At 40.6% G+C, this 22225-nt stretch overlaps 2 protein-coding genes and 1 pseudogene across 7 annotated transcripts in view; 1 reads left to right on the top strand and 2 right to left on the bottom strand.

Annotated features, from left to right (window-relative positions):
- Positions 1-22225, top strand: part of LOC145404587 (small ribosomal subunit protein mS37) — a 43238-nt gene that overhangs the window by 1690 nt on the left and 19323 nt on the right. The window contains exon 1 of one of the 6 annotated variants that reach the window (XM_080276102.1): positions 18897-19017. The exons of 1 other annotated variant lie outside the window; for it this stretch is intronic. The gene's annotated coding sequence lies outside the window, so the exon portion shown is untranslated. Of the gene's footprint in view, positions 1-18896; positions 19018-19144; positions 19264-19372; positions 19391-22225 lie in introns of those variants that run through there. 4 more of the 6 variants (XM_080276100.1, XM_080276101.1, XM_080276103.1 and 1 more) reach the window with 4 other exon arrangements.
- SmF (small ribonucleoprotein particle protein SmF) lies at positions 291-18680 on the bottom strand. The gene is made up of 3 exons (XM_080276295.1): positions 18607-18680; positions 16306-16443; positions 291-1662 (listed from the first exon to the last, which is right to left on the bottom strand). Exons 1-3 carry the CDS (start codon positions 18607-18609, stop codon positions 1528-1530), a joined length of 276 nt encoding a protein of 91 aa, XP_080132421.1. The 5' UTR covers positions 18610-18680; the 3' UTR covers positions 291-1527.
- LOC145404754 (5S ribosomal RNA) lies at positions 20584-20701 on the bottom strand (annotated as a pseudogene).

Genomic DNA, 22225 nt, shown 5'->3' with positions numbered 1-22225 from the left:
ATACAAAGGCCAACAAAGCCTTATACCTGTACCACTTCGACAACACTCATCTGAGCTTTTTGGCATATTTTCATGAAATGTTTTCATTACACTCTCTATTACATTTTATTTTCTGTATAACAAATCTGACACAAATGTAAGTCCTTATGGATATGCTTATCATCTAAAAAATAAATAAAAATAAATAACTAAAAATGCAGATAGTTACACTTGTGAGCCAGTCAGGATTCAGGGGCTTCAATGGACACACTGCTGACTGTTCTTCCCATTCTTCAATGACTTGACAGGACAGAAAGGACAACACACATAAAGCCAGAAGAAACTCATGTCCTGAAGTAGAGTAAAATCAGCTGATAGCTGACAATGATGATTATGAAGATGATGATGATGATGATGATGATGATGAAGGCATCATAATGACGGTGATGATGCTAATGAAGATGACTAATATTTTTAATGTGTGGACTGGAAAATAAAATGCAGTAGCAATTCTATAAAAAATAGTTTAATGAGAAAACCCTGAATATAAACTAAAAAAAATTAATTTATGATGAGAACTAAACTAATACTTTCACTGACTTTGGCTACACTAGTGATGATTATCTTCACAAAAATGAACTAAACCAGATCCACCAAACATTCTTGCAATATGTGGCAATAATGACAGCCTGGATTTCAACTACATTTTGCAAGTCACCTCACTTAACAATGCCTTTCTCTGTTTCATTCTTAATAATTCCTCATTACATAATTTGCTTCAGGAGATTCCAGCTGAACTGAATGGAGTACACACAACATTCATTAATCACTTTAAGGTATGAGAGGGGTTTCCAAAGTTGCTTAAAATAGATGGACATTAGCAGGAAAATGAAAAACTCTTCACCAGGCTGAAGGGGTTCAATGTTACCTTCTTTAATCCCTTTACTATAATGGGAATTCCAAACATGTATAAAATCGTTAAACAGCCTGCTTATGAAGAGGATGTCATGAAGCTGAAGTTTAAATAAAATTGTACAAGAAATTCATCACTAATAAAGAGCTACAAAATTAACAATATTTCTTCAGTCTGAACAGGGTAAATAAACAGTATATGAAATTCAGAAATAATAGACATACAGTATTTTGATAATCTAATGCAATAGTGAAACACTGCATTATTCTAACAGTATGATGGACAATAAAATAGCAAGACCTGATTACTCATTACTTTTCAACCTAACATTTCATTAGCTATTTACTTAATCTAGCTCTCAACATCTATCTTAATGATAATACCTCCTGCTCCCTCCATTTGTTCTGTCTCAGTTTGGCTTTTCTATTAGCATGCTCAGATTCACACCAATTTCTACAGTACTTCATCATTAAATCATTCCACATGTCTCTTCATCACAATTGTTAGAATTTGTTATTTTCTTGCTTTTTTTCTATTATTACTTTCTTGTCCTTTCTTTTTTAATTTCTTCTAAAGCTTCAAAACCCCTAACTTCACTAAACTTTAACCTAAATCTAATGCCACTTCCTTTTCATCTACTCTTTCATCTGTCCCTCCTCCTCTTCATCATCCTCAGCACCACGAATGTAGAGGACGTTGTTGCATCTGATGAGCACCTCCCCCAGAGTCCCAGTGGATTGACCTTCAATGTACTCCTCAGTGTTGGCAAGCTGTGAAAAGGTGGTGGTGGTGATGCTATACTCCATATATGAGTGGGAATTCTCTACTTGGAAAGCCTGGTAAATTAAGAATAAAGCCCTAACACCTTGTTGCTGTTCTTGTAACTCCAGGCTCATCTGGATGTGAACCACAAAAGCATCAGGCCTCAAAACTGCAATTTAAAAAATCACCTCAAAAGTTTAGGGGAAAAAAAAACAGTAAGACCAAACAGCTAAGCCCCACAGCCATAAATGTATTTATAAGCTATTAATATTCAGATGCCTTGATCCTGGTAGGGGTGGCCACAAGATAATTGCCTCAATGCCACATGTCCTCTGCCAACAGGCTGCCCTTTCTCCAACTCATGCCGTCCTCCTCATCTCATTTTCAATCTCCCCATTCTCCTCCCTCACTCCACCTCTCACGCACACAGGCACACACACACACTCTCTCTCTCTCTCACTCTCTTTCCTCATCAATCTCCCACTTTCATCTCATGGTACTTCTCCATTAAATAATGCTTTCCAGCACATTCATATGAACATCATAATGCTCCTTCACATCACTTTGTCTGTCTCTCTACTTTCATATCCTCTTCTCAAATAAAGTAAATCATTTTTATTTCCCTCACTCTTGACCTGTGTACTCTCAATAGAGTTCAAGTTTCACGTCTATAGATCAGAATGGCAATCACAAAACTTTGTTTTTTTCTTCATTCCCTTGCTCACCTTCCTATTCCTCATCAATACTCCCAGTGAACCTATAACCTTTCTTCGTTGCTGTACTTTTTCACGCATTTCATCTAAACTTCCATCCTTGTTCATCACATTACCTAAAGGCACTGGGGAAAAGTCTACTGAAAGTGGCATTGTGCACCCAAGACGTGGGGGAACAACCGTGAATTCATGCCTGGGAGCCAAACTTCCCCAACCTACCCTGCAACCTGTGAGGAGGACCTCAATCAGCCTGGCAAGGTGCAGTCTACCATGTGGGAGTAGCTGCTCCCAATGCTGTTTTTTGTGCAAAAGGAAATGGTCCTCCAGCAGTAGTTTCCTTTCTCCTCACACTTACTGGAGACACCAAGAGCAACCCTGAGTCCCAAACACACTACAGTACATTTGCCTGGTTTGCTCCCTACACATCAAAAACACCAAATGAACCAGTGGATCTATTCAAGGCAATTCTGCAGAGTGGATCCACATCACATGCACTACACTTACAGTTACCAGACAACACCATAGTACATAGGTATGTGACAGGTGAAACACTTCCACAAACACTCCTCCTCTCACTCCAAACACAATTCCCCCCATCCCCTGCAACAAACCTTCTACTCACATCATGGTACACAAACACAACAGCAACACCAAGTACTTCTGGGGTGCCTCATACTATGACGTAAGTGGAGCTTAACAGCTCCTCTGATTAGAATTAAGTAAGTTATTCATCAATGGTACTATACAGTACAGTCAAAGCAGGATTTCATCTCTTCAATTAAGGAAAACATCATCGACTACTGTATATAGTTTTACTAGGTGGCTTTTATTTTCAATGCTGCATAGAGGTATATACACGCATGTATATGGGTGATGATTTGAGAATATTATCCACTCACTTGATGTAGTGCTGGCTACTTCCTTAGCTTTTATCATTCTTTTTCTGTGCCTGCCCTCCTCTCTTCCTATTTCTCCTATTTTTCCTGTCACTTCTTATTCCTTTTCTTTCCATTACAGGTGGCTTTACATTGAGTGACAAGGCAAATGGTTTCTTGTAAGCCAAGAAACCATTTACAACGCTGGATGGTAACCATATAACCAAACCATACGTGCTCCCTACATGTCAACAAGTGGCATGGTGGAGGGTTGGTGCCCCTCCCTGTAAAACAACTAACTCAGTGTCAAATGGCCACCCTTTACAGGATTATGGTGTCTGGCAATAGATAGATAGATGATTTTAATGTGGCTAGGAATATTGGCAACTCCAGACAATCAGTATGATCACACACTCCCCCCCCCCCCATTTTGGAAAAAAAAAAAAACTTTTTTTTTTTTACCCAACCCACTGGTTTTGAGGGGGTTTAAATGAGTTTTATTTTATTTTTTTCTTATTCCAAATATATATATATAAATCAGTTAAAATAAGCAATTAAAAAGTAATTTAGAGTGAAACAGAAGGTTTTAAGTGTTATCTGAAGAACAGACACTAGTTTGAGACATGCTGTGGTCTGGTTGGGCAAAGCCTCTGTTAACTTGTACTGTACAGGAAATGGATGGGTGAGGTAGGCTTGACTACTCCTGACTCAGTACTCAGTGTCTCAGTCTCAGTTTCTCCTTGGTAGTGAGAGGACGACAGCAACAAAATGCCAGCTGGTAGCGGCAGGAAAAAGGCAACAGAATGGGATGAAGTTGATATTTTAGAAAATGATAAACAGAAAGCAGCCTGCAAATACTGCACCAAATAATAAGTGCTAAAATAGAAAGAGTGAGAACTCACATCCAAAAATGCCCCAAGAGGAAAGTTCATTATAGGGAAAAGGCAGGTGAGTAACTGAGTAAGGCAGTTAGAAAGACTAAATAAGCAATTGTAAACCAACATTTTTGTATGAAAAAAAAATAAAAATAAAAAAAAAATAAAAATAAAAATAAAAATCAGGGGGGGGATGCCAACCCTGCTGACCCCCCCCCCCTTCCGATAGTCTGTAGTTTTGAGGTTCTACTGAATTTATAAACTCTTATACCGAAGCAATTTACAGTCAAATCAGTTATCAAACTGAAAACTGCAAAAAACAAGACAGTCTGCAACAATTATGAAGCCTTGCTGATTCTGTAAATCTGTGACGTTTTATTATAAACAGCCTACTGCCAGTCTCTTCACAACCTCCCTTGCTGTATGCATCATACTTTACATACTTGTTTATGAATTACCTGGAAAGGTGTACAGGTAAGTGAAACTGATAAGCTGCTTATTTGCTTGGGACAATAAGTCTGAATAAAAAGATATCTCTATCTATCTAACGTATTGCCAGATGCTTAATTCCGTAAGAGGTGGCCACAAACAAATAGCCGCCAAGTCGTCCTGTCCCCCGCCATTTTGTTGCCCTGCTCGCAGCTCACACCCCCCTCTCTCGAATACCTCTCCACTCCATCCCTCCATCTCATCCTTGGCCTCCCGCTCCCTCTCCCCCCCTCCACCTCACTCACATACACTCTCCTCATCAGTCTCTCACTCTCCATCCTCTCCACATGGCCAAACCACCTCAGTGTGTTCCTCCTAACGTTTCCTATCACATCCACATCCCAACATCACAACACTCCTTCACTTCCTCATTTGTCAGTCTGTCTCTCCATGCGACTCCACATGCTCCTCTCAAATAACTCACTTCCACTGTTCTCACTCTTGGCATCTTTCCCTCCAACAAGGTCCAAGCTTCACTTCCATACATTAGAATTGGTATCACAATACTGTCATGTAGTAACTTTTTCACTTCCATGCTCACTTCCCTGTTTCTTATCACTGCTTTCAAGGAGCCAACAACCTTCCTTCCCTGTTGCACCCTTTCAAGCATTTCACCCTCCAAACTTCCATCCTTACTCACCACACTACCAAAGTACTCACATTTTCCATTTCCTCCTCATCCAGCCTCACTGTACATTCAGTGACTTCAATTCTCCCGAAGACCATAACTTTACTCTTCCCTACATTCACCATTAGATTCCGTTTCTTACACACTCCCAAACTCATTCATCAAGCCTTGCAGCTCCCCTTCATCTTCATTTAACACAATATCATCTGCAAATAACAGTACAGGTAGTTTCCAAACACTGCCCTCTCTCACTAGGGCCACTCCAACATCCACTGCCCTACCTTGTATCTCCTTTATAACCCCATCCAGATCCAGACTGAACAACCATGGAGACATGACACATCCTTGTTTCAATCCAACCTTCAAACAGAAAAATTCACTCAGTTCAATATCCACATGCACTGCAGTCTTGGCACCACCCTCATACATACTCTTCACAGTCTTCAGCAACTTCCCATCTACTCCATATATTCTTAATACCTTCCACAATCCTTGTCTATCCACCCTGTCATATGCTTTCTCCAAATCCATGAAGGCTGCATACAACTTCTTTCCCTTCTCTAGAAACTTTTCCACTAAAGATCTAAGAATGAATATCTGATCTATACAACTTCATCCCTTCCTAAAACATCCCTGTTCTTCTCCAACTAATTCCTGTTATTTCCCCAACTGTCATAAGTATCCTACCATATACTTTCCCTATTACACTAAGAAGACAAATGCCCCTATGATTATCACACATTCTTTTTTCCCTTTTCTTTGTACAGGGGAATAATTATATCTGACTTCCAATCCTACAGGACTCTACCTTCCTCCCAGGCCAATCTGCACATCTTCCACATCCATTCCACTACCTCTCTCCCATCCTTCAGCATTTCACCACACACTCCATCAATTCCTGGGGCTTTCCCCATTTTTGACCTTCTTCATTGCTTCCACAACTTCCATCCCACTGCTTTCTTCCTCTCTTCTCACATCCCTCCTTCTCCCAGCCATTCCCCAGCCACTTATACTTCCATTACTTTCATTCTCTATGTTCAATAATTCCTTAAAGTGTTCTCTCCATCTGCTCACTTTTTCTCTCTTCTCCACTAGTAATATACCATTTTTATCTTTCACTCCCCAGCTAACTTCTTTGGCACCCTTTCTAACTTTCTTTACCTCTTTCCAAAATACTTTCTTACATTCCCTCCACTTTACACTCAAGTTCCTTCCAAATTCCTCATCCACTCTCTTCTTACTCTCTCCTACTAATCTTTTCACCTCTCTCTTCTTCTCTAAATATAACTCTTCTGTCTCTCGACTTCTTCCACGCCTCTCGTTTCTCATCCACTCACTACTGTATATGCTTTCTTCTTTTGTGCCACAGCCTCTCTCACCTCTTCAGTCCCCCATGCTGTTCCCTGCACCCCCTTTCATTTCCTCTGTACCCCACACACCACCTCACATGCTGCACAGATTTCTTCTGTGAATATCTTGCACACACCTTCCAAGACCCCCATCTGCTCCATCTATATTTACCTAATCACTCCTCCACTTCCCTCTTATATTTTGCCTTTTCTCCATCCTCTTGTAACTTTTCCACACACTCCTTGTATGTACTACTTCCTTCTGTCCTTCCCTTCCCCTATTTCTCCATTTTAATTGGACTTTAATTCTGACCACCACCAAGTGGTGGTCCGAATGTCCACTCCCCCAGAATTTTTGGAAGTGGGGAAATTTGGTAAAAATAATAAAAATGTTCATAGAATTACTGCACAAGAAATTCCACATTCACCACAACAAGGATAGATGACTGGAATGCTAATTCATCAATTATGAAGAACACAAACGAGAAGGAACACTCTGTGAAATATATATATATATATATATATATATATATATATTTTTTTTTTTTTTATGTGTCCGACTCTGGGCATAGGCTTCACAGCCTGCTCTCAAGGCCCAGTAGTCCTCCTACGTACCGCACACCTCTACATGTCACCACTTCGGCGCTAACACCCACCGTCCATATTGAATACATGCTAGGGCTGTCTCATACAGGACTGGCGTATTGGTATTAGCGGGGGTATTTTTATGACATGTCGGCAGGTCTTCTGGTAGATCAGGAAAGTCTGCTTTTATGAAATTCAAATCCTTAAACTGTTCCCTGCCCCAGCCAGGATTCGAACCTGGGAGTATATAGTCAAACCTCGTAAATCGCGGCAATTTAGGTCTAGATCACTGCCGTGATTTACGAATTCAGTGATTTATGACTACGGTAATAACTGTGAAAAATTAATTTGGGTCTGGACTTTGGCCAACCCGCCCCCACAGCACCCTACCTACACCTAACTAGGCACCACCTAACACAAACATACAAATTTAGGAATATTCACTGCATTTATTAAATAGAAATAAGAAATGATAAAGGTCTCACCTTAATCCTATGACGAAATTTCTTAAGTGAATGGAGTGGGGTGGTGTTGTGAAGAACTTAGAACCTCTCAGCATGAGGTGGGGGTGTCCCCTCATGCTGTTCTTCCATCTCCAGCTCCTCTGCTTCCCTCAGGAAGCCCTCCAAGTCTACCTCAGAGATGACAAATGCTACATCATCCACATCCTCAGTGCGTGAAGGGCCAGGCTATGGTTCAGACTTGGCTTCTGCCTGCACCCAGGCAAAATAGTGGGTGATGAGTTCCTGATGTCTCTCATTAGCTTTGCAGTTATGCAAGTCCTTGTAAAAATGCACAGCTTTTTCTAGGTAACCAATACTCTCACTACACCTTTCCTCATCATGCTCAATGGATTTCACAATCTCCTTGGCCAAGTCAACGTAAACAAGCAAATCACTGAGCTCCTTCATAGAAGGCCCGCCACGTTTTTGCACATTCACTTCACTCACTTCACGGTTGGTCTGCCTTTCCAAGTGCTCGTCATCTTCTATAACAGCCTCCACGACAGCCTCAGCATCATCAACCTTCTCAGTAATTATGTCCATTATGTCACTAGCTGACACTTCACCACAGCCTGCCAGATTCCAAGCCAGCTGAACAACAGTCTGTACGTTGTCCTCTACACCCTGAGTTGGAGCATCTTCACTTGTGAGGTCAGGCAGGAGAAAGCGCCAGGCACATGCAATCGTTGCAACACTAAGCTTGCCCCATGCCTCTAGTAGTGTGTTGATAGAGTCCTTGATGTTAAATTTCCTCCAGAACTGGTACACAGACAACACCTCCCGACTTTCTCCGGGGTCAGGCTCAACAACACCCGCCTCTGCCTCACTATCGCTGCTGCCTGCTGTGATCTCTCTCAGCAACTGCCGCTCCGGTGCATCGTTGATGACAGCTGAGGTAAACTGGTGATAAAATAACTGGGTGTAAAACAGCTTCGTGTTCGCTATTATCTCCTGGTCAAGCGGCTGGAGAAGAGAGGTGGTGTTGAGTAGGATGAACATAACTTTGAATCTGGGGTGGCATGAGGTTAGGGCTTGTAGGTGGGCAGGAGCGTTGTCCATGAGCAGCAACACTTTCAATGGCACTTTAACACGTTTGCAATCAGCCTTCATATCCTCAACAAATCTGTCATACCAGTCCAAGACTATGTCTGTGGTAGCCCATGCCTTAGCCTGCTGACGCCAATACACCCCTGACTGATCCATGTCTTTGAGGTTGCGGAAGGCAAGGGGTTTTCTTGTCTTACTAATAATGAAGGCTTTATCTTGAATGTTCCCTTGGCGTTGGTGCAAAAAATGACTGTGTAGCGCCCCATGTCGAGCTTCCTTTCCCAGGCCTGTCGGTCTTGATGTGGGATGTATGTGGTGCTAGGCAGCTTCTTCCACTGGAGTCCAGTCTCGTCCATGTTGAAAATAGTTTCTGCTGTATAGCCCCCCCTCCTCCAAAACTGCATGGAGGATGGTCGGAAAGTCTTTTGCCGTGGCTGCGTCAACAGACGTTCTCGCTCCTGTCATGCAAACATTCTTTGGGCGCTTTCTTGTCAGAAAGTTAGCCAACCACCCATGGCTAGCATGGAAGGGCTTAGGGGGGCTGATACCGAGCCATTGACTTGCCTATTTGTGAAAACTCTTAGCCTTCTTCCTAATGACTTAGCTGTCGACAGGAATATTCTTCCTTGCCTGCCTCAGGACGAACATCTCCAGACACCTTTCTGTCCAAATTACTGCCTCGTCTCTGCACCACACCCGGTAAGCCTTGACGCACTTCTTCACCTTCTCCCTGTTCTTGTAGATCATCCTTATGGTCGACTCGTTCTTCCCAAACTCTTTCGCCAGCTTTGAAAACTTCTCTCCCTTCTCAACATGACGAATGAGCTCCAAACGTTGACTGTACAACAACAGCAGCAGCTTCTTCACGCCATACTGCTTAGAGCACTTCATCGGGGGATCAGGAGGGGCCTTGGCAGGTAGGAGGCGGGGGGAAGTTGCACAAAAAAGGCAGGTAACTCTCGTACTCCACGGCAACGGTCTGTAGTGTGCGGACTGGCAGGACAAGAATAACAACAACATGGTGGCATTAGTATGCACACTTGCCACCAGGGACGTGTGGTGATTGGTTGTTGGGTCGCGATTTTCAGTTTGAATGCTGTAGTTTACAGTTCTCCTCGGAAATGGCCCACTTGGGTGCTTAGGTCCGCGATATTCGTGACTTAACAATGATTTAAGGTTGCCAGCAGTTTGACGGCCACTTAGCCGCGATTTATGAATCCATGCTTTATGAACACGCAATTTAGGAGGATTGACTGTACAAACTAAAGCAGCAATATGTAATCAGCATAAACAAGTGGCAACACACCTCGCTGTGAGACTGGCTGGACGACTTTTTTCCTGACCTGGATGATTCAGACTGCAGTTACATAATAAATCATGTTGGAGTAGGTCACAAATATGTCACCTTGCATACAAAACTTCCGCATTCATGAAGCTCATGTTGAAGAATGTTTGTCCATGAACAACGTTCCCATACATTAGCTGCCTCTACGTATCGCCTCACATGACATTACCATAACAACCTCACCATATAGCAGGCACAGCCTGCACAATGCAACATGATTGCCTCAACACACCTCAGGCACAGATCTACAGTAAGGCAACAAGCTGACAATCACTCCTGCCATATCCACCACGATATGCATCACCAGCAGCAAGCATGAGCACAGGTACTTCCCTAACACCACCCATACCAATGTAGAGTTGAGGAAATTATTAGCATTACACTCAATATCTTACATTCTGTCCCAGGAATGAAGAACTGTGGTCACTACTGATCAGAATCCCTAAGTCTTCTTCCAACTCAATCATCCCCAGAGTTCTCTGCAAAAACATCTAGTCTGACCCAGGATTTGCATGGCCAATATGCATCAACTTGCATTTCTCCAAGTTAAATGGAATTTGTCATGTATCAGACCATTTCCCTAAACTATACAAGTCTCCCTGAAGGTTTTCAATAAAAGACAGGTCCCATTTGCTCCAAGTCTGATGTCATCTGCAAACACTGTGATCACAATTAACAGACCAACATCTAAGATTTTGATATAAATAATGAACATATGTGGACCAACGATTAATCCTCGTGAAACTCCAGATCTGACTGAAGCCCAATCAGAAGAAATTCCATTGATCTCTAGTCATTTTTCCTCACTGTTAACCAATCTTCTATCCACAATGCAACCTCTCTATTAACAGAGAGTACAGTACTGTACATGCAATGTTGACATCAGTCTGAGGTGATGCATTCTGTTGAATGTCTTCTGTAAGTTTAAGTAAATGATGTTTAAGCCTTTACTCCTGTCATTCTCACTCAGCATTTTATGAAAAAATTCAAGCAAGTTGGTTAGGCATGATCTATGTCATATGAACCCATGCTGGGAGTCCATATTCAGATAGTGATTTTCCAGGTGTTTGACCATCCTGTCTTCAAGTTTTCCCAATACTTACTATGACAGAGGTCAGACTGGACGGAAATTCTCAGGACATCCCCAAGAGAAAGGACAAATTGGTCGATAATCGTGTGTGTGAGAGAGAGAGAAAGAGAGAGAGAATATCAGTTCATTTCTAAATGTCTGGAAGTACAGTATTGCGTTAAACCCTCTCACAGTTTTCATACGTGTTTGACAGGTATGATCTACCTACCCCCCCTCGTGGTTTTCATAAGCATTTAGACGCATATGAATCATTGGATGAGAGAACACAAAGAAAAGGCGTATGATCTGCTCTGTATGCATTATGGGCTCATATGTTTGGCAATGGTGTGCCAAACTGTAAATGTGTGTCTCGCTGGTCCAAGTTACAAGTGACAATCTTTTATGTTTTGTGGCTAATATATTACAGTCAATCTCACTCTGACTGGGACCAGAAAATAAAAATATAGCAAATTTTCATGTGCTCTATACACTTAATTACTCAAAGACTGCATAATATATGTTTATATTACTTTGGTGTCAAACATCACACCAGGAGTTTTGATGTTACAGTGAATGGAGAGAGACTGGAATTGGTAAGAGTGTTCAAATACCTGGGTACATTAATAGAAAAAGGGAGGAAAATGTTCAGAAGTGAAAAGTAGTGACAAAAGGATGGGAAGTAGCTGGTGCTACGAAGTCCTTGACAAGAAACAGAGATTTGAGTGCTGCAGCTGAAACTCTCTTAGCTAAATATTATATTCATTCATTAGAAACAAATATATGGTAGCATTATCATAATCATTATCATCATGTAAAGTCCCAGTCCATGCTGCCTGAGGATGGTTTAGGAAGGGGTATGTATGGAAGAAGTAGGGTGCATGTGATGTAGATAAGTATCCAGTGGTTTCGCGAATTGACAGTCTGTATTTCGATGTTCTGATGACTGTGTGTGTGTGTGTGTGTGTGTGTGTGTGTGTGTGTGTGAGCGGGTACGCGATACAATATGTTTGGTATCGTTTGCCTACTAGAGCGCTGGTGGCTTTGAATGCATTCGTCTGACTTTGTCACACCAATAACATTAAGCAAGATTTTCTTTACGATACTAGGGTGGTGAGTGTGGGAAATCACCAAGGGATACATCGAACTGGGTTAAGCCCTTGTGCCAAATATCATTTCCCCACTTCCTAAATCTTTCTTCTGTCTCCTTTTAACACTGCAATCAACACCAAGTCATCAGCATACAACATCTCCGATGGGAGTCCATTTCTGAAGTCAGGTGAGTGGGTTTCAAGTACCACGATAAACAACAAGGGGCTCAAAACTGACCCCTGGTGCACACCAACATTCATGGAAAACTCCTCACTCAAATCTCCACTCACCTTTACCTGGATGCGAGCACCCATATACTTGGCTATAACCACCCTAACCAGCCACTCCTCGATTCCAAGCTTTCTTATTGCCCACTTCACCACATCTCTGGAAAATCTGTCAAAGGCTTTCTCCAAATCAACAAAAACAAGGCACAGTTCCCTTTTCTTTCCTATATATTTTTCCTGAAGGTGTCCAACAATGAATATGGCATCAGTGGTCCCTTTGACTAGCATATACCCAAACTGCATCTCATCAATATTCACTCTTTCTCTAATTATACCTTCTAGAACTCTCTCCATTACCTTCATTACTTGGTCTACAAGCTTTATGACTCTATAACTTCCTCTTTCCAGGGCATCACCCTTCCCCTTGTACACATTTACTCCTACACTCTTCAGCCAATCATCTGTGACAACACACTCATATATAATCATATTTATCAAGTCAGTGATTAACCCCATTCCTATATCTCCTGAAGCTTTCAACATTTCAGCAGTCAACCCACACACATCTGCTGCCTTCCCCACCTGCATCCTGCCTATTGTCCAGCTCACAGTACCAACATCAATCAAAGCCCAAGGGCTAAACATTGGATCTGCTGACTCCAAACTTCCCTGTTCCAGTCAAACCCTCCTCATTCAACAACCAGCTGTAATACTCTCTCCATGGGTCTTTAATATCCCCACTGTTCACTGAACTGTAATGAACACATTTTTCTTTAGTACTTTTCCTGTTAATTTTAGGCGAGGCTGCTGTCTATTGTACTGTGCTGCAAAAGATAAATGTACCAGTATTATAGTTATCAACATACTAACATACAGTGCACCCTCACACAAAGCGAGTTTATGGGCGGCAGAAACCCTCGCATTCTACGATTTTGCACTGTGTGAACCAAAGAACTTATGGGAAAAATGGTATATGGTGGACAGCCCACCCAGGGCTTGGACTTTGGGTCCCCTTCCAGCCTACTCTACCCTGCTAATACTGTCTAATAGAACTTCTAGTTAGACAAACAAACAGAACAACGGGTACCTTTATTTAAGTGATTTCTGGGCTTGTTAAGAAGGGAGTGGGGTGAGTATCCGAGGCTCAAGGCTTCTACACTTGCTCCGCGGGGCGGGGGACCCCATTGTTACTTTAACTGTCACTGGAGGTGCCATAAAGCCTTCAAAGTCGACAGCTAAGACCATGATGAACAGGTGGATACTGCTACAATGCTAAAATCGACCACAGGATGTGAGGTACAACACATGTTCTCACGGCAATATGGAGGAAAAGTGTCTGTTTACCCAGGAAAGTCGGTAGATGGCATGCAGACAGCTGGCCAGCCGCCCGCCATTTTGAATCTGGCTCCTTGCCAGCCACCTGCCTTCATGTGACTGACTCGCACTGTCCAGCCTGACACTCGTAGTAATGGCAGGAAGTCCATTTTTCGCTTGGAATCATTCAGCCGATTCGCATGTTGGGAAGTTCAATTTGTAGATTTCGCATTCAATAAAAATAAGCATTTTCTGGGTTGACCTCGCATTGTAGGTGATTAACACTGTGAGAGTTCACATTGTGTGGGGGTACACTGTACTGGATATTGCTTCACTGATAACTAAAATAATGGTGCTGTATGACTGCCAATGTTTTGTTTTAGCAGGCTGTGCAAACCCATGTGTGACAACGGAGATTAATACATACATACTGTAATGCACTTTAACAAAATTTACCCATGCTTTGGTTCCTACATCGGGTTGTGATAACAGAAAAGATTTTGTGCGCTGAATAGGTTGCCTGCTAAATCAGTGTGTGTCACAATGACTGAGGCTGTTGGTGCAACAGGAGGCCAGTCACTGTGAGCCACGCCTTTACCACAGTAACCAATATGTACTCAATGACCTACCACACTGCCAGCCTGTTTTATTTGGTGTTAACTGTACTGATAGAATTAATGCTTACAGTTCTCAACAGATTTTTTTTTATTTTAATTTTTCTAAGCATTTCCACTGCATGGAGGAGCACAGTATTTCTGGTGCTCCCTTTGACTTTCCTTAATTTTTCTCATAGGCTAACTGCAATCAAGGCAATTTTGCCAGCAGTAATGACGATAACCTATCTACAGCCAAATGCCATAATCCTGTAAGGGATGGCTGTTTGTCTTTTAGTTATTTTATAGGGAGGGGCACTAATTCTCCACCAACCCACTTGCTGACAAGCAGGGAATATGTATGGGCTGGCTATATGGTTATCATCCACTGCAGTAAATAGTTTCCTGGCTTACGGGAAAGCATTTGGCTTGCCACTCAATGTAAAGCCACCTGGAAATGAAAGAAGTGTAATAAAAACTTAAAAAGCAACAAGAAAGCTGGGAGAAATAGGAAGAGAGGAGGGCAGACACAGAAAAAGAATGATAATGGTGAAGGAAGAGGTAGGCAGCACTACATCAAGTGAAAGGATGATGATTGCCATCACCTCTTCTTCTTTTTGTTAATAAAACTGCAATCATGAAAAACTGCCATGATGAAGCAGGTGGACAAGGAAGCTTGCCTATAGAATGGTTACATACTATGGGAATAAAAAATAAAAAATAAATATACACTCAAACCTCGATTTATGGGACCTCCATTTAAGGGATTTCGGATTTAAGGCACTCCGTATTCTACCAGACAAACAGACAAGACCATTCAAAATGATACGTAATGTCTAGGTTATACACATTAATATGTTTCTTTATACAGTACCCTTAAAATAATATTCATAATCATATAAATAAGTGAAACAGTCATTGCATTTCATAATAAGATTGTCTTTATATGTGGTAAAACAATGGACATTTTCAAGTAAGGGACATGTTGATTCCCAATTTAGTCCCTTACATCGAGGTTTGAGTTTACCATCAAATTTATAATCACACTTATGTTTACACTCACACTACACTTATGTCTCTAGTAATATACCTTGCCAACCACCTACAAGATGCAAGCAATCCAAAATTGCATCCAACTTACAGGAGTTTCTGACAAAAGGAGGTCTTGCTGTATACTATACACACTGCAATAATAATATAATACATAAACTGCACATATTTTAACTACTCCTCTACTGACTGCCAGACGTCTTAATCCCATAAGGGGTGGCCACAAATAAATCACCTCCACGTTGCTCTTTCCCCTACCATTTCACTGCCCTGGTCCAGCTCACACACCCCTCTCCCATATACCTCTTCACTCCATCCCTCCATCTCATTTTTGGCCTCCCCCTCCCTCTCCCCCCTTCTGCCTCACTCACATTCACTCTCCTCATTGGTCTGTAAATATAAACATACTGCACATACTGCAATAGTAAAATAAACATACTACAGTGCATATAACAGCAACCAATAAACATACCAAGCCAATTTAAAAATATAAATTTTTAAAAAGTAAAAACATGCATAATTTAAGAAGAGTCTTTTTCACAATTATATACTTCCATAACTCCAAAAATTTAAATGCCATGTTAAAATAATAAATAAATATATAAAATAAAAGATACTTCTACAATTGCTGAAAAACTAAGTTTAGATATGTCACAGTGACTTCATCATTATCATCATGAATTCTTTTCCCACTTAAGAATGGGATGAGATAGTGTCCAAAAACCAAGGAACAAGAAATTATCAGCTTCAGGACTCACACATTTTATAAGCTTAAGAGAAATTACCTGCATCATCCTGATCCCTTTTTCCCACTTAAGAATGACATGAGGTGGGGAGGGGGGAACATAACTTCCAAATTTCAATGGGGGGGTGGGAGAAGAAAGAAAGAAACCAACCAACCTGAAGATTCATGTAGCCATCGACAGCCACAAGGATGCCCTTATACTCATGGCCCCATTTGAGTTTCACCATTACTGCCTGTCCTGTCAGCTGGTTCAAAAAGGGTTTGGGGTTGATGGGCGTTGGTACAGCTACACTCTGTCAAGAACCACAAAATATTTTCTGAAGTAGTGGATTAAGGCTAGGCTACCATAATCCAATACATTTAAGTGAAGATGAACAGCACTCTTCCTCTGATGGCATTTCATGATGCAACATCCTTCAGTCACCTCTTGGATATCAAACCCACAAGGTGTTTTAGACATGACACAACCAGTTTAGTAGTTGACAAAGGGCCTGGGGTTGAGAAGTGCTCTGATGTCAAGATCCACAAAGGTTTAAATAATTACAAACTAGTTGTAATCATGCCCATTTTACCTGCACTGAGGAGTAGGGACACCAGCATTAAGCTACCATAATCCAGTACTATACAGAATATTTAGGATTGATGATCAACCTGCTTCCTCTACTGTATTAGCATTACATTACTGAAAAACCTCCACTCACCTCTTAAGGTGAAAATCTGGGAGGCTGTCACGTAAGGTGGGGGTTTCTATCCATTACACCACAAGTGCACTACAGTACAGTGCTGAAGTTCATGATGAGCTTTGGGTTTGATGGGCACTGGTACTTTAAAAAATTATCAAAAATTTGAAAAGTACAGCGCACAGTAATGGGAAAAGCATATAATGTTTAATCTTTGCATTATTTGTGGCATGCTGGAGAGAGATGCCTTTACATAGTAACACACTATAACTGGGTACTTCACTGCCTGGTAATACAAAATCCCTAAAGTCCCTCTATCCACCAAAAGGAGAACAATGGACTAAGGAAAATGGGCAACTTGAACCTGCAGTCAACTGTCTGTGGAATGAAACCTGATACAAACAGTCACCCAAACTTCATCCTTGCTATAAACTGCTATAAGTAAACAAAAATTTTGAAGAAGGCCTTATACTCACAGTCCCATTTAAGCTGAAATCATTATTGTCTGACCTGTTAGTCGATTCTGGAAAAGTTTGGGGTTAATATACCAGTGACAATCTAACCCATTTTACCCACACTGAGGTGTAGAAGCACAAGGCTTGCCTACTGCATGAAGCAGCAAATCTTATATACAGTAGGTAAAAACTCTAACAATCCCATTTAACCAACATCAAGGCACACAGGTCCAAAGCTATGCCACTATAATCCAAAACAAGGGTAGATGAAGAGCCTGCTTCCCTTCATTGCATCACATATTTGGAAATATTCCAATCACCTCCTAAGAATCAAATCTATGCCAGGCTGACCCTCTGATGGGTGTTCTAACCTTTAGATCACCAGTAATTCTAAAAGTACAGTGGCTTTAAAATTTTGGGTCCAAATTTCAACTCATACAGACTGCAATTCATAAGACTATCAAAGTAACTTAGTACCAAGGATCGACAAATGTTACCTTCACATTTACATTATTAGGTACACCCACCAAAAAAATTATCATTACCTCTGGGTGCGATGAACTCTGAAATGATTTGTAAAGGTGAAACTGTGTTCACTTGGTACTGGCAGTAATTCAGAACCCTTGGTCCTTATGTCATATTGTATCACACCACAAGGATAACGAATATATTATGAGACTTCCCCCACCCAAAAACACCGGGTTCGCCCATCTCCCCCATTCTTGTGGGGGGAAATCTTGAAATATACTGATCTGCGGCAGAAAAGAAGGTCAGATTCGTTCAAAACACATTAAAAGCTATTAGAAATACCTTGGTTTCACCAAAAAGATGTCCCTGTGCACTTGTAAAAAATTACCTATACAAGTGCACAGGGATTTGGAATCTCTATTTTACTCTTACAGATATCTAAATCTCACGTTTTTAAGGGACGATATGACAAATTTATTTTAGATACAGAAATGCAGGCAGGCAGTAGGATCTATGTAATCAGTTGTGAATCCCGTGCATTTTACTGGTAAGTCTACGAACGGTATCGTCATAAAATTTTACTCTGTTAATCGAAGCTCTCCTGCAATCTGTCTAAAAATATGTTCACTTCGCATAATTCAACACCAGTACTCCACATGCACTTTAAACCATAATCTTTTCTTCTGGCGGGGAGGGGGGGAACAAATCCTTCTTCCATCAGCACATGGACGCATTATCTCAACATTTCAATCCCCCCTCCTCTCTCATTTCTCCAATAATTCCTTGATCTCTTGACATTCCTCGTACCATCATACTGCGCCACTTGGACACGAAAGCTGTAACAAACACTTACCATTGCGAATATTTTATGTTATGTATCTCCTCGTTTGAACCCTTCGCAGTCCGCTGTGTTATTTAGGCAAACGCCGATGATTAAGTACGGATTCCATAATGGACTTTCTTCTCATCAACTTTTATTATTATATTATGTTACTTTCCCTTAACAATACGCAGTAAAATATCTCTTCGTGTAATAAAATTAGTGTATAAAACACTACTTATATCCTTTAATTTTATATCTATTAATACATATAACATAAACCATATTCTAAATGCAAACGTTTCCCGAATTTTACATACTCTAAATTATCATGTTTAAAAGTCATATATTTATTAAGGAGGCGCTGGAGTTCATGTTTTTACCTAGGTCTAATTAGACATTGCAAATAATTTAAGAACAAACGAAGACTACGTTAAAACTCCAGTATGTATTATAGTTGATATTTTTATTGTATGATTATATATGCATAACTACCCAACATAGTTGCTCAGCGAAAAATATGTTTTACACTGTTAGGTAGATATTGTAAATATATTTTTTGGCGATCAGGCCGAAGGGGACGTAATCAACCTACGGGAGTGCAGCGGTCAACGAAGTACGAATGTTTAAACATTCGGTGTCCTAGGGCAAATTACCGCCAGAGCCGTAGCAGATACATGCTAAGTATATGTTAGAATATCAGTCAGTGGAATGCAAGTAACCAAAGTGAAATGTATATTCGACATTGATTTTGGGTGAGCGGAATGGTAACTTCCAGCATGTCACTCCGTGCAAATGACACCGGGTACACCCTTGAGTGAGAACCAAACCAGGTGCCAAATATTAGTAAAACCTGTGGACTAGAAATAAATAAAGCAAAAAGTAAATTTATTATATTCAATATGAAGGAGAAACCAACAGAAATAGAGGGTATAAAAGTGGTAAATTCAATTAAGTATTTGGGGGTAACAATAGTGGATTCTAAAGACTGCTTTAAAGGACATAAAGAAAACATCATTATGAAAGCACAAAGATTAGCAAACTTAACCTACTCTGTTATGGCTAGGAGCTGCAATAAAATTTTAATCGGTAAAACTTACTGGAAGAGCCTAGCACTCCCTGAGTTCTGTATGCTGCAGGAGTAATTGATTTTAATAAAGAAGAAATAGACAAACTACAGAAAATAGAAAATGGGGTGTATAGAACAATGCTGGGTGGTAATATGAGCACTGCAGTATGCTGCCTGAGGGGTGAAGTAGGAGCCTCACTAATGGAAACAAAAATAAAGAAGGCAAAGCTTCAATATCTCCAAGGTATTTTAAAGAGAAGAAATAAGGCACTATTAATTGAAATTGTAGAAGAGCTGAGGGAACGCAAGAGCAAGTGGATGAGGGAATGTGAGAAGGCACTAAAAGATCTTGACCTAAATAATGAAGGGTTAAAAAAATATAACAAAAGATGAACTAACCAGGAAATTATATGAGGAGGACACAAAAAGGCGGAGAAAAGACATGGAAAATAAATCAAGCTTAGAAGTATACAAAAAATGGAAGAAATAGGTGGAGTAGATGAAATATATGATAATACACCAGCCTCCATAATCCTGTTTAAATGCAGATCTAATACACTAAATTTAGCAAGTAGAAATAGATTCAAGGGAACTGAGACAAATTGTCCAATGTGTAATGCAGAGACAGAAGACTTGATACATTTTTTATTAGACTGCTCAGGATATATGGAAGAAAGAACACAACTGGTAGAATTACAACAGCCATATATAGAGGAAAGAAATAGTATACTTGGGAACCTCCTATTTAATACAAGTGGTATTGAAAAAAAGAAATTAATAATATTGAAATGCTGGAAAAAAAGAGAAAGGAAAGTGAATCATCATCATCATCATCATTGCCAGAAGCCATGTATCCCAGACGGGGTGGCCAATGGCTTAGAGTTAATTGTTTTACAGGGAGGGGCACTAATCCTCCACCAACCCCACTTGACACGTAGGGATGCCAACAGCATCTGGTGTTCCCAGGCGGTCACCCATCCAAGTACTAACCAGACCCAACGTTGCTTAACTTCGCTGATTGGACGGGAAGCGGTGTACTCAACGTGGTTTGCCGGAGCTCAGAAATTCAGGCGACTGATTATAGCTTACACGTTGTAAGAGAAGAGGAGGTGTGACCACAGAAAGACAGAAGAAACAGAAAAGAGAAAGAAGGAAATCGTTTAGAGGTGCCGTTGTAAAGGCAATACCTCAACAACATCACATCACATCACATCACATACGAAGCAAGAACATGCTTTTCGTATGTTACTCTAAAGATAAAAGTTTCCTGAGTGTCAAACACGAGGATTCTTCAAGGATGACAATAGCACACACTGCAGGTTATATTGTATTATGATACAGTATAGAAATAAGACAGTGATCCTCTTTGTACATGGGTATGCTGTTTCATTGTGCTCTGTAATGCCAAAAATATTCTGAAATCAAACTGTAAGATATAAAGGTTCTGAGGCCAACACTAGTAGCACACTTCAAGCTGCAGTCACTTAGTTTTCATTGCATGAAATGAGATAACATGAAATTCAGAACTGTGACTGCAAGCACTGAGAAAGTTTTCCCTTAATTTATCATGGAAGTACGATGCTAAAACCATCATAATTTAAGCACTGATAGTGGTAGATGGTGGCGACCATCGCCCACTCACTTGATGTAGTGTTGCCTACTTCTTCCTTAGCCCTTATCATTCTTTTTCTGTGCCTGCCCTCCTCTTTTCGTATTTCTCCCATCTTTCCTGTCACTTTTTATTGCTATTCTTTCCTTTACATGTGGCTTTACATTGAGTGACAAGCCAAATGGTTTCCTACAAGCCAAGAAACCATTTACAACACTGGGTGGTAATCATATAACCAAACCATACATGCTGCCTACATGTCAGCAAGTGGGTTGGTGGATGGTTAGTGCCCCTCCCTGTAAAACAAATACCGGTAACTCAGTCAAATTGCCACCCCTTACGGGATTATGGCGTCTGGCAATAGATAGCTAATTTATTTTAAATAAAACTAACTCGAGTCAAATGGCCACCCCTTACGGAATTATGGCATCTAGCTACATATACTGTGTATGTATATATACAGGGGTATATATATATATATATATATATATTTTGTATGGATGTTTATGGTATTGTCATTCATTATAGTCAAGCCCATCAGGTATTCCAGCCTTTCCTATAACATAAACCCCTTAAATTAGGGGGGATCTTCTTTAAGACATTTCCATCGCAGTATATATATATATATATATATATATATATATATATATATATATATATATATATATGTATATATGTATATATTGCATGTATTGTATACTCTCTCTCCAGGCTATTTTCTTCAGCCATAGAAGGACTGGAGACTAAAGGTTTGGTCACACTGCAGGAGAACTCCCATGCATAGAATGCACAATTGTATTTTCTTTTTTAAGTCTCTAAACTATAGTGTAAGTCTGTGGTGGTAGGTGGTGGCGACCATCATTCACTCACTTGATGTAGCTCTACCTACTTTTTCCTTCATCTTTATCATATCTTTCTGTGTCTGCCCTCCTCTCTTCCAGTTTCTTCCATCTTTCCTGTCACTTTTTATTACT

Source organism: Coenobita brevimanus, chromosome 64, assembly GCF_032717465.1.
Source record: "Coenobita brevimanus isolate Jiangsu-jjx chromosome 64, ASM3271746v2, whole genome shotgun sequence".
Taxonomy (NCBI): Eukaryota; Metazoa; Arthropoda; class Malacostraca; order Decapoda; family Coenobitidae; genus Coenobita; species Coenobita brevimanus.
This window is presented reverse-complemented; position numbering and strand designations above follow the sequence as displayed.

Bases quoted from the DNA above. Each gene is read 5' to 3' on its own strand.
- SmF (XM_080276295.1), bottom strand. The intron at 1,663-16,305 runs GTTGGTTGGTTT...ACCTTTTCACAG, and splicing joins ATGGCTACATGAATCTTCAG to CTTGCCAACACTGAGGAGTA.